Source organism: Crocuta crocuta, unplaced genomic scaffold (genome assembly GCF_008692635.1).
Source record: "Crocuta crocuta isolate KB4526 unplaced genomic scaffold, BGI_CrCroc_1.0 scaffold48, whole genome shotgun sequence".
Lineage (NCBI taxonomy): Eukaryota > Metazoa > Chordata > Mammalia > Carnivora > Hyaenidae > Crocuta > Crocuta crocuta.
The window spans coordinates 3,220,311-3,233,702 of NW_027533089.1; the positions used below are offsets into that span (position 1 = coordinate 3,220,311).

Genomic DNA, 13,392 nt, shown 5'->3' on the forward strand with positions numbered 1-13,392 from the left:
TTGAGCCCTGTGTCGGGCTCTGTGCTAACAGCTAGCTCAGAGCCTAGAGCCTGTTTTGGATTCTGTATCTCCCTCTCTCTCTGACCCTCCCCTGCTCACGCTGTCTCTCTCTCTCTCTCTGAAGTAAATAAAACATTAAAAAAAAAAGGAGAGGAGGTACCATAATTTAACCAATTCCCTGTTAATGGCATTTGCAGACTTCTAAGAACTGTATGATCCGTTGTCTCTTAAAGAAGATTCCCCAAAGCTACACTAGACACTGCCCCTTACCTCCCATTGACTATAACTTAGTCATGAGGCCACACCTAGCTGCAAAGGAAGCTGGGAAATGAGAGGGCATGTGCTTAATATGAGAGGGCATGTGCTAAATATTGTGTTACTCAGGGTGAAGGAGAGGATGAATACTAGGGATTATTGCCATCTCTGCCACAGAAGATATTTTATCCATTTCTGGTTATAGAAGACCAGAAGATACATAACAATTTTTTAATGTCCCATAGCCACTAATGTGCAAACTGAGGCTCAACCCATGTGAGCCCACTTGCTAGTCTATCACATCACATCTTAACACAACTCTGATCAACTTCTCTGACTTAATCTAGTAAGCAACAGACAGTAGTAATGGGTTGAGACCCTATCAAGTGAATTGCCTAACGAAGCCCAGATTTTACATTATCCTTCTTCAGGTCTCTTCTAAGCTGTCTAAGAGAGTTTCCTTTCTCTTGTTTTCTCATCTGTTCTTGTCCCCGGGGACAGGTCACAAGGATCACTATCAAAAAGGTCAAAGATTTGAGGGGGGTAAAAATGCAAGGCCTATTTGTTGCATTCCATTGTTCGAATTTCTCTCCTCTTCAGCATGAACCTGTACTTTTAAAGTGTAACGGTCAGGACTTTTTTTCAATATTAGTGGCAGAAGCCTGATTCTTACTAGGATATATTGCAAAGGGAACTTGATTCATGTAACTGAAATCCTCAGGGGCTTCAGTTTCAGGTATGGCTGGATCCAGGGCCTTAATAAATTCAAGACCATCTCTCTTTTGCTCTGTCTCTGTGTGCCTCTGTCTCTATATCTCTGTCTCTTCACTCTGTAACTCTTGGATCTTTTTTTTGCCTTATGTTGACTTTATTCTCAGGTCAAGCTGTCCCAGCGTGTTGACAAAGATGGCTACAAGTACCCAGACTTACATTCCTTAGAACTCACATTGTTTCCAGTTAAAATCCCAAGGTTTTGATTGGTCTGGCTTGGTTCATGCTTATCAATGTGGACCAGGGAATATAATACCCTGATTGGCCAGGCTTGAATCATAACGGTCACCTATAGAGCCTGGGAATCAGTCAGCCCCATTTAAGCACATCGACTAATAAGAAAGGGGATCTGGAAGAATATCAGGACAGATTAAAAAATAAAAGTCAACCACATAAAGTGAGATGTTGCCTTGGCACCCCACCTCATAGTAAATAATGAATGTTTTCTAAAAGGGCTCTTTAAGACGAGGGGTAGAGAGGAAGCTGAAGAGGCAGAATAGGGAATGGGAGGTAAGTAAGATAATATTAAACTGTCGGTTGTGACTCCAAGATTTTACAGTCTCTCTGACAAAGAATACTTATATTTTCTTCCTAGCTTTAGTTCCATGTTAATGAGAAGTAATGTGATTCTCAAATGTCCAATGATACAGTGTTGACAATTCATCTGATGTCAAAATATGAATCACTAGCTTCAGTAGCTTCTATTCATCTTTCTTAAAAAATTTGCATGCTAATCTATTTTTGCATGAGAATCTGTTCACTAGCTTTGAGGTTTTATGCTTATACTGATATATTAATTATGGCAGAAGGAAAAAGTCGAAGTTACATTTTCCAAGCCCATTTCTATGAAAAACTAAGATTAACAGGACGCTATGGCTTACCATAGGGATACCTATTAAGGAAAAAAGAAAATGCACATTTCAGTTTACCTGACATCCTACGAGAGATCATAGTCTCCAGGTTAAATAGGTTCCTTCCAAATTCTTCAGCAAAAGTCTCACCATTCTTCACAGTGCCTGTGCCAAGTCGTTTCTCTTCATTTAAGCACCTACACAAATGGACCCCCACAGCCCTACTGTATCCAGCGGACAGCTCTTCCTTCTGTCTGCAGAGAACACAGGTGATTCAACCCAGGGATCTTTCATTTCTCCCCTTTTCACCTCAGAATGTCCATATTCTCACACTTTGTTTTTCTTTTTGAGGAAGATGTGATTCTCTATCAGCAGCTTCCTGTTCTCTATTTTAATTCCATTTCTTCCTCCTGATCCTTGTTTTATATTTAATCCCATGGCCCATTTTGATCTTTTAGTCTCTTCCTCACATCTAGAACTGTACCAAATGTACTTCTCCAGCACATTGGTTAAGATTCATTTCCAGTTCCGGGAGGGGGGGATGGGCATAGAGGAGGACACTTATGGGGATGAGCACTGAGTGTTATGTGGAAACTAATTTGACAATAAACTATTTGTAAAAAAAAAAAAAAAGATTCATTTCCAGTTCCTCATGGAGAGGTTATTGGAGACTGAGCCCAGAACCCTCAGCAAATTTATTTTTTTTCTTGTTAATAAATGTCTCAAGGTAATGTTGTATGCCTATAAACCTGTTTTCTTTTTGGGCACCCAGTTAAATATTTTCTGTCTTAGTTTGTGGTTAGGTAGAGCCATATAATTTCTTTCTAGCCATTGGAATAGGTAGAAGTGATGTAAACCATTTCCAAATGTGACCCATAGAACCCCCCAAGAGATCCTCCATACTCCCTCTGTTTCCTCTCCATAGCAACCTTGAAGACTTTATGTTGAAGATGGCAGCCACACAAGATGGAAGAAATGAACATCTCCAAATGAATAGTTGGCAAAAAGCCTCCCCACCACCACACCCCAGCACTGATTGGTTTGGAGTGATACAGGTGAAACAACTTTTATTGTTTTAAGACACTGATATTTTGAGATTAATCTTCTACTTCTAGGTAGTAATAACCCTAACTCTGAGCTGTCCAATGCAATAATCACTAGCCACATGTAGCTCTTCACATTTAAATTTCAGTTAATTCAAATGAAACAAGATTAAATTTCAGCTTCTCAGTTATACTAGCCACATTTCACTTGCTCAATAGCCACAATAATTAATTGAAATTTAAATGTGAAGAGCCACATGTGGCTAGTGGCTACCATACTGGACATTGCAGATATCGAATATTTCCATTACCATGGAAAATGGTATTGAATAGTGCTGCCCTAACTAATAAATATAGGGAGAGAACTGTTCTTACTTTTTTTTAAGTTTATTATTTTGAGAGAAGGGGAGAGAGAGAGAGAGAACGTGCACACGTGTGAGGAGCAGAGAGAGAGAGGGAAAGAATCCCAAGTAGGCTCCACACTGTCAGTACCAGAGTCTGATGTGGGGCTCAAACCCACAACTGTGAGATCATGACCTGAACTGAAATCAAGAGTCAGACGCCCAACCTACTGAACTGCCCAGGTGCCCTGAACTGTTCTTATTTTTTAAATAATCCCCCCCCCCCAAGAAGCTCTCTATTTCTCTAAAGCTAATTTCCCTCTACCTAAACAGAAGGCTCAAAACACTCCGTTATCATATTGTTAGCTTTACCTATACCTGCCGCTGCACTTACTTTTGCCTGACTTCTGGAATGGGTGGCCTTGAACCCCTTGTGACCTGGCTTCCTTCCCCGCTGCTCACCTGTAATCACAGTGTGCTCAGCAAAAGGTTTGACCACACCTGTCTCCCAGATGTCTCCTAAATAGTTCTCTCTACATCCACCTCTCTCCTGAGCTCTAGGCCCCCATTTTCACTCTTTAGCGTCTCAAGGTCACCAGTTGTTTCAGGGATACCTCATCAGAGAGGTCAATTCTGAATTATTTATGCCAAGCCCTGAGGTGACTCATGTTATTGTTATCTCCACAAAATTACCACAGCTCTTTTACATTCCAGAAGGTATTACCATTTAGGTGAACACTGAAGGTAGCATGAATCCTTGATGATTGCAAGGTCAGAATGAAATGAAAATGACTTCATTATGAGGCTGTTCCAGTCCTGAGCAGAAAGGTTTTGTGGGTTTTTTTTTTTTATTTCTAGGAGAGAGAGAGAGAGACAGCGTGAGCAGGGGAGGGTCAGAGAGAGAGGGAGATACAGACTCTGAAACAGGCTCCAGGCTCTGAGCTGGCAGTCAGCACAGAGCCCGACGTGGGGCTCGAACCCACGAACCGCGAGATCATGACCTAAGCGAAAGCCGGACGCTTAACCGACTAAGCCACCCAGGCGCCCCCTGAGCAGAAGGGTTTTAACCACGAGCTAATTCCTGTGCTAGTCAGACCCTTGTGAGAGGACTCTAGGCCAGCTTGCTAGAACTGAGCAGGAGAATTTGGAGACAGTCCAGAGGAGAGCCACAAATCCCAATCATGAGCAAGAGTAATTGCAGTTCTGTTATAAGGAGGCCATCTATATCAGGCTTTTACTGAGTATCATGTGGAATGTTACAACACAAAGCATTGGGAACAGCTGTTCCGGGCCTTGACGAGAGACAGGACAGCAGAAATGAGAACAGGTGGGAGATCAAGAATTTAGGTTAGATAAGAGGCAAAGTCAGGATGGTCAAAGAAGGGTTCCAGCTAATCCCAGGCTGAGGCGGGGAGGCTGAGAAGGGGGAGGCCGACGCCCCTGCAGCAGCCCCAAAGCCTCCACCCGCTTGTATTTCCAGAGGAGCCGTTAGACTATGCTAAATTTGCGGTAAGCTACGTCACTTGCAATTTGGTGCAGGAAGCTTCTTAATATGTTCTAAATGTTAAACAGTTCTCAAACTGTGGCAAAAAGGAAAGTTAAAAAAAAAATCGAGGTTATAAAATCTGTGTGGAAGTTGCAAGAGTGCAATCATCTGGGAAAACCTAGCAAATTCATTTCCTGGGAAAGGGAAGCCAGAGTTCAAACTGCTTTAACAAAGGCAGCTATGTGATGGCACGGGTAATTAAGTTAATGGAAACTGCAGGGATGAATATAAGTCAGAATGACTAATGATTTGAAACATTAGTTATTCAAATGCGACACAGAGGAGTCGATGAGCTAAGTCGCCACACTAATAACTCTGCAAACCAAGGCCTTCACAAATTGCACAGGAACCTGGCTTTGGTCCCATTGTGTTTCTGGCGCAAGCTTAGAAGGGCCCCCATTGGTCACACATTGCTTGGACAGCAGACAGAGCAGAACAAACTGTCACAGAGACAGCATAATTTTTTAAAACCACTATGGTCATTTGCTGCACTAGTTTCCCTAATAAGGTTGTGAAAATGAAAAATATTGGCATATAAATGTAATGCATTCTAATTTTAATAAAATGGTATTTCCAAAAGATTTTGGTGGAGGTGGGGGTTGTTAAAGAGTTAAAAGTTTGGCGTAGCTTTTATTTCTGTAGAACTAAAATGCTGTGCAGGGGCGCCTGGGTGGCTTAGTCGGTTAAGCGTCCGACTTTCGCTTAGGTCATGGTCTCGCGGTTCATGGGTTCGAGCCCCGCGTCGGGCTCTGTGCTGACTGCCAGCTCAGAGCCTGGAGCCTGTTTCAGTCTGTGACTCCCTCTCTCTCTGACCCTCCCCTGCTCACGTTGTCTCTCTCTCTCTCCTAGAAATAAATAAAACATTAAAAAAAATTTTTTTAAATAAATAAAATAAAATGCTGTGCAGAAAAATAAAAGCAAAAAGAACATATTTTTTTTATGTGGCCTACAATACCTTATTTGACCAAAAGTGAAATTTTAGGATCATTATTTGGTTGGCATATGAGAGGTGATGTTCTTTCTTTTGTTTTTTCTTTTGTTTTTTGTTTTTTTCTTTTGAAACAAGTCTGCAGTGGCTTCTCTTCTTTGATCATCTGATTTGAGGTTTAAATTGCTGCAGAAAGTTGAATAATATTCTGATTACTGCTTAGGTTTTATATTTCCTGCGAAACATTCTTTACACAAGAAAACTATGGCACCAACTTAGTCATAAGAGAAATGATGTTTGGTTCACATGTATTTTGTTTGTTAAATGACGTATTAAAACTCCCAGCATGCTTTTCTCAAATGAAGATTTTAAACTCATTTCCAAATCACCTTCTAATTTATGGCCAATTCCCTGTAGGCTGGAGAATAAATGAGTGTATGGTATGGATACGCTAATTTCTTGTGTCTCCACTATTGATTAGGTTAGGGGAAATGGGGTGTGTGTGTGTGTGTGTGTGTGTGTGTGTGTGTAAAATGACAACCAGCACAAAATCCTAAGGTCAAAAGTACATTTTTTTTCCTTATTAGCTCAGATGAATTTTTTTCTTAAATAGCAGTGCTACTGCTGGGTCATAGGGGAGTTCTATTGTTAATTTTTTGAGGAACCTCCACACTGTTTTCCAGAGGGGCTGCACCAGTTTGCATTTCCACCAACAGTATAGGAGGGTGCCCGTTTCTCCACAACTCGCCAGCATCTAGACCCTCCTGATTTGCTCATTTTAGCCACTCTGACCAGCATGAGGTGGTATCTCTGCGGTTTTGATTTGTTAATATGTATTAACTTTTGGTTATAAAACATATATTTAATAACAGAAAAAAATAATTCGCATTTAAAATTAAACTTTTTTCTCAGCCATTTTAATAACTTAATATGTCAGTTATTAAAGACAAACTCTGTGGGGTCATGTGGCAGAAGTTATGTGAGACCGGCTAGGGTCTGAGAACTTGAGCTTCAGGGAGGTATTTGGTGTCTAACAGCGTTTCCTATCCTCTCCGGAAGAAATGTCCCTATTTTGTCAGACCAAGTGGTGCAAGTTAGTATGTGGCTGTAACTTCCTCATAGAAGTATCAAAGTGTGGAAAAGAGTGACTCCCCAATATTTGGCAAGCATGTTGTCTACTTGCCCTTCTCTTGCACACACACACACACACACACAACCTGACTGGAGCATTTTCATATAAAAGAATATCAGAATATCAATGTTCCAGAAAACTCGATAGCTCAACAAATCGGTTTTAAAATATTCTTGTTTAAGGGACACCTGGGGGGCTGAATAGGTTAAGCAACCAACTCTTGGTTTTGGCTCAGGTCATGACCTCACAGTTTGTGAGTTCAAGCCCCACATCGAGCATCTGTGCTAATAGCATGGAGCCTGCTTGAGACTCCCTGTTTCTCCCTCTCTGCCCCTCCCCTGCTTGTGCGTGCAAGCTCTCTCTTAAAAATTTAAAAATTTAAGAGACTCTAACAAGTCATAAAAAGGGCCTTATGGATTAAAATCACAAGGTAATATACTCTTATTTTCCACTGTTTTTCCCTATGTTCCATTATTTTCTCGTTCTTTTTTTTTTTTTAATGTTTATTTATTTTTGAGGGAAAGAGACAGAGTGTTAGCAGGGGAGGGGAAGAGAGACAGGGAGACAGAATCTGAAGCAGGCTCCAGGCTCTGAGCTATCACCACAGAGCTTGACACGGGGCTCAAACCCACGAACCATGAGATCATGACCTGAGCCAAAGTCGGATGTTCAACCAACTGAGCCACCCAGACGCCCCATTCTTGTTCTTATTTGAATAAATGGGTTATACAAAGTAGATGCTTGTATTCTTGGTATGATTCCTTATAGTATTGTGATCTTGTCAGAATTTATGAGAAAAAGCTTGACTAAATGATCATTAGTTTTATTGTTCTATTTCACTTTGTAAAAAAATGCTCTGGGTCTGATATAATCATGTTTTTAGGGGCACCTGGCTGGCTCAGTCAGAGAGTGATCTCAGGGTTGTGAGTTTGAGCTTCACATTGAGTATAGAGATTATAGAAGATAAATCAGTAAGCTTAAAAAAAACATGCTTTTAAAAAACAGTAAGTTAATAACTATTTTATCTTACTGTTTTACGTTTAAAACTATTATAATCTTTCTCTAAATGTATGCTTATGTATAATAAAAGTCATGATGGAATAGAGTGAAAAGGAAATGGAGTTATGTAGCCTGAATCTCAGTTCCCTGCTTTTACCTCTGTTCCTCCCTGTCTCCCAGCCCCTCTAAAAATGTATTAAGCAATAGTAAAAATTGCTTTGATGTTGTTGGTGTCCACTACCAGTATAATTTCATGTAACTTCCATAAACTTGTTTTTTAAAGGAAGTAGAATAACCCAATGGTCAAGGTCTAGGAGCCAAATCCATCATGACTGGAATTTAGCTCAGCTATTTTCCAGCAGTATGTTTTTGACAAGTCCCTCACTGTCCTTAAACTTTGCTTTCTTCGTGCATTAAATAGAGATACTGTAATGGTTAATTTTATGTGTGAATTTGACTGGATGCCTAGACCTTTGCCAAGCATTCTGGGTGTGTCTGTGAGGGTGTTTCTGGTTGAGAGGATGAAATTAACCTTTGAATCTATAGTCTGAATAAAGCAGATTCCTTCCCTAGTGTGGGTGGGCATTATCTAGTCAACTGAAGGCCTGAGTAGAATAAAGAGGCTATATCCTTTCTTTCTTGTAACATGGTATCATGTACATTTCCTCATATCATGAACCACCTTTCTACTTTGGGTTTATATGATTTTGAGCACTTTAGCTACTTCATATGAGTAGAATCATACAGTATTGACTGTCCTTTTTGTGACTGGCTTATTTCACATAGCATAATGTTCTCAAGTTCATTCCATGTTGTATGTGACAGAATTTCCTTCTTTTGGAAGGCTGTGTAATATTCCATTGTGTGTATACACCACGTTTCCTTTATCCATTCATCTGTCAATGGATATTTTGGTTGCTTCTATCTCTTGGGTATTATAATGAAGCAATGAACATGGGTGTGCAGATATCTCTTTGAGCTCCTGCTTTGAGTTCTTTGGAATGACATTTTATTTGTAATATGCTTTATTTTTAGCTTATTTAGAGAGAAAAGCATGAGTTGAGGAGGAGGAGAGAGAGAGGGAAAGAGAGAAAGAATCTCAAGCAGGCTCCACACTATCAGCATAGAGCCTGATTCAGACCTTGAACCCACGAAACATGAGATCATGACCTGAGCTGAAACCAAGAGTCAGATGCTTAAGTGACTGAGCTACCCAAGCACCCCTGTAATGTGCTTTTATACCTTCTCTTACCTGACCATCCCACTTGGTGCTTTCCTAAATTTGTTTCATTTTTCTAAACAGAAGCATTCCAATTGTAGTTAGGGCCATGGATTCTTTTTTTTTTTAATGTTTATTTATTTTGAGAGAGAGAGACAGAGCATGAGCAGGGGAGGGGCAGAGAGAGAGGAAGACACAGAATCTGAAGCAGGCCCCAGGCTCTGAGCTATCAGCATGGAGCTTGACATGGGGCTCGAACCCACGAACCAAGAGATCATGACCTCAGCTGAAGTTGGACTCTTAACCGACTGAGCCACTCAGGTGCCCCAGGGCCATAGATTCTGATGAAATATATCTCTGTGGGACCTCAGAATGCAAACCCAAGCGCCTGGGAAACACACAATGCTAGAAGGAGAAGATAATCCAATTTGTGCAACATTCTACTATGAGATACATAACTTTGTGTGAAGAATGAAGCCATTTAAGATGAGCTCATTTACCTCTCCTCCACTGTAAAATTGTCTTTTCTTTGATTTTTGTCTCAGTCTCAGGAGAAAATCCTTTCAGAGTTAGCTAACCTTCTTCCATGATCATGCGGCAATCATATCCATTCCCATCTTCTTCCCTGGCTTTACTGTTGGAAGGTAGTGACAAGAACTAACCTTTATTAAAAAAAACTTTTTTTAATAAAATAAATTAAAAAATTTGAAAAAAGAACTAACCTTTATTGAATACTTACTGTGTTCAGGCACTGTCCAAGCTCTTTTGTATATTCACTCATTTAATCCTCACAAAAGCCCATGAAGATTCAGCTCTTATTTTTAATCTACATTTTGCCAATAAGAAACTGAAGTGCTGAGGGAGTATGTGACTTTCCCAAGGATATTCAGGTATATAACGATGTAGGCCAGGGCTCACGGCAGGCAGGATGGAGAGGACCTTCAAGTAGCACTTGGAAGACACAATGAGGAGTTCATTCGTTGCTGGGGGCCTGTGGCACATTTTCACAAAAACCTGATCTGGGCTGCCATGGGGCCCAGTCCAAAGAGCATGCTGTTTGATCAGTGTTCTAGCCCGGCAAGCAGCTAAGCTAACCTCAGACACCCTCNTGGTGTGTCAAGAATCAGATAATGGAAACATTATGGTCCAGGGACATGATGGAATCACAGTGGCAGTGCACAAAATGGCCTCTTGACGTCTCCTATCAGTTCTACATCAGCCTGCCATCAGGGTTCAATCCTACCTATGTTAATTATCTAATAGAACTATTAAAGTTCCAGTCATTAGGCCATTTATTTAGTGTGCATTGGGCACTTTTCTATTATTTTACAGTAAGCTGCTTTTGGACACTCAACAAATTGACTTGTCAAATTTTAGAAAGAAAAGTCTAGGTCACTTGGTGTACAGAATTTTATTATGTTCAATAAATCTGGCTGGATGAAAATAAAAGTATATAAAAATATAGTGATAGGTACATAGAAAATAAAGCAAATAAAAAAGGATACAACTCCAGGAAAGACCCAAAAAGTACAAAAGGAAAGGAATGTAATTACTTTCATTATTTGAATCAGCTATGAATAATATTTACATAGTAATAAATACTGATTTAACAATTATGATGTAACTATATTGGGAGGACTGGAGAAGGGGAAGTAGATGGTACTGAGTGGGTGGTTTAAGACCACAGAATTCTCATCTTCTACGGTATGAAGTCAATAGATGATTCTGAAGTCAGTATATGAAAAAATAGCAGCATAAGCATATTTTTGGAAATACACCAAGAAATAGCTAAAATAGTGGTGTCAGTTTCTTAGATACAGATGACGGTATTCTCCCTGGCATGTTTAAGTAAGAAGGGGTATTCACCAAACAAGGGATGACACCACGGAACTGGCCTGGTAAGGGAGCTGCTGTGGATGCCCCCAGAACCAGCTGCATCCATGTGGTCAGGAAACTCCTGCTGCTAAAACCGACCCTAGAATATATTGCCTCTGTTACACCTACACCAGCAAAAATGGACTTGAACTTGAGCCACCCAGTGAGTTTCCCCACATTCTTTGCTTCTAAATCACAGCACCTGATTAGTAGAACCTTAGTCACATTTCCCAGTTCTTCAGCAAGGGAGGCTGGGATTCTCTCCCTAATTCTACTTTGGCAAAGTGGGGTTCACTAACGTGGAGGATCATCAGACTATGAGAGGGCACTATATAGAGCCTGTCTCTTCCTTCTCTCTCACCCGCTATGTCCCCAAATCACTGAAATTCTGTCTAAAATGCCTCATAAATAGCTTGTGAATCTGTTCACTTTTTTCCACTTTCCCTGACATTTCTCTAGATTAAGTCACTTCCACAATGTCTCAGTTGGTGTCACTCTGTATAGTATTGCCTCTTTAGATGAGAGCATAGGAAATTAGCTAGAAAAGGGGAAGATAGAGAACCTTGGGATTTGTGGGTTTTCTAGAAACACTGTCAAAGTAAAATGGAATGGGAGACAGTGCCAAAAGCAGAAAAAATCTAAATTGTTTCCAAAGAGACAATTTAGTACTTTTCTTAACAGAAACAAAACTTCTCCCTGCACCTTAATGTTACTGTATGAACATATTCAGGGAAGTCACAGTGTGTAATGGTACAGACGCTCTGGAAAGGGAGATTAGAGTTCAGGTTCTGTGATCTTTACTCTTTCTGTGGTCTTAAGTGGCCCTTGTAACTGAGCTTATTTGTTACAGAAGCATTAGAGAATGTCTGTGGAATAATCAGGCATTTAAAAGCACTAAAATTGGGGTGCCTGGGTGGCTCAATTGATAAAGCATCTGACTTTAGCTCAGGCCACAATCTCTCTCTACCCTTCCACCTTCTTCAAAAAATAAACATTAAAAAATATTTTAAAAAATAAAATAAAAGCACTAAAATTGCCAGTGTCCAAATAACTAAATAAATGATGGTCCACTACACACCAAAATGCTACATGGTTATTTAAAAGAATGATATAACTCTATACTAACATGAAACAATTTCTAAGATTTTCTGAGTGAAGAAAACACAGTACAGAAAAATATACATAGTATGCTAGCATTTTGTGCGTGTGTGTGTGTGTGTGAGAGAGAGAGAGAGCGAGAGAGAGAGAGAGAGCATGCGTGGGGTGTGCTTTTTATGAATGTAGTCACATTTATGTTTGTAAATTAACAGACCATCTTCGGAATAAGTGGCACAAATAAGTGGCAATAATGGTTGCCTTCAGAGAAGAGAACTAAGTGGCTAGAGTTGGGATTAGGTGGGGATTCGTTATCTTTTGAATTTTGGTTCATGTGCTTATATTACCAATATCAAAAAATATTTTTTTCCATTTTTAATAGTTTTTATTTTTGAAACAGAGAGAGCATGAGCAGGGGAGGGGCAGAGAGAGGGGAGATACAGAATCTGAAACAGGCTCCAGGCTCTGGGCTGCCTGCATAGAACTCAATGCAGGGCTCGAACCCACGAACCACGAGATCATGACCTGAGCCGAAGTTGGACGCTTAACCAAGCCATCCAGGTGCCCCCCAAAATAATTTTTTAATGTTTATTTATTTTTCAGAGAGACAGAGAAAACGCACATGTGCGCTAGTTGGGGAGGGGAAGAGAGAAGGGGAGACAGAAGATCCAAAGCAGGCTCTGAGCTGTCAGCACAGAGCCTGATGTGGGGCTTGAACCCACAAACCATGAAATCATGATCAGAGCCAAGGTCAGACGCTTAACCGACTGACCCACCCAGGCACCCCCATAATTTTTTTTAAAGAACACAGAATTACCTCCTACCTGTGAAGGCTGAAGAGAAAAAACTTGAGAGGGAATTAAATTTGAGCCTGGATGCATCAGGGGCTTGGGGCTCCTCTTTTCCCATTATTGTCTACATCTTCACTTTTCTTCTTTTCTGAAGCATTTACTTTCAGTTTAAATATTTACACATCTGTGGTTTACCAGGTAGGGTTTTTGTTATGCCATACATTCTCAAATTTTCAGGTTTCTCTGCTGGGAAGAGATGAATTAAATTCTATCAAATATTCAAAATGTGTAAGTCATGAAAAGTAGAAGGACTTTCAATAGGAGTTCTTTATATCTGGAGCTTACAAATAGTTCTGCTTGATAGTTTTATAAGGGCCTGTAGACAGCATTTTGCAGTGTGGAAAAATGCATGCACATACGTTATCACTTGATGTTTGCACAGAAGCTCCATGTGATTCTTGCTATTCTCAGCTTTGTCCAAGATCTAAAATTAGAACCAGGCTGACATTACATTTCACTTGGTTACAAGTCTGACTGAGGATTTTA

The 13,392-nt window shown here is 40.3% G+C and overlaps 1 protein-coding gene and 1 pseudogene across 1 annotated transcript in view; both read left to right on the plus strand.

The window, feature by feature from the left end:
• Positions 1-2,907, plus strand: part of DBT (dihydrolipoamide branched chain transacylase E2) — a 59,027-nt gene extending 56,120 nt beyond the window's left edge. Inside the window, exon 11 of the mRNA XM_077746197.1 lies at positions 2,803-2,907. Within this exon, the coding sequence (XP_077602323.1) occupies positions 2,803-2,811 (9 nt within the window). The 3' untranslated portion in view covers positions 2,812-2,907. The remainder of the gene's footprint in view (positions 1-2,802) is intronic.
• A 7,106-nt stretch (positions 2,908-10,013) lies between these two features.
• Positions 10,014-10,280, plus strand: LOC144216745 (ragulator complex protein LAMTOR5 pseudogene; annotated as a pseudogene).
• Positions 10,281-13,392: the final 3,112 nt, after the last annotated feature.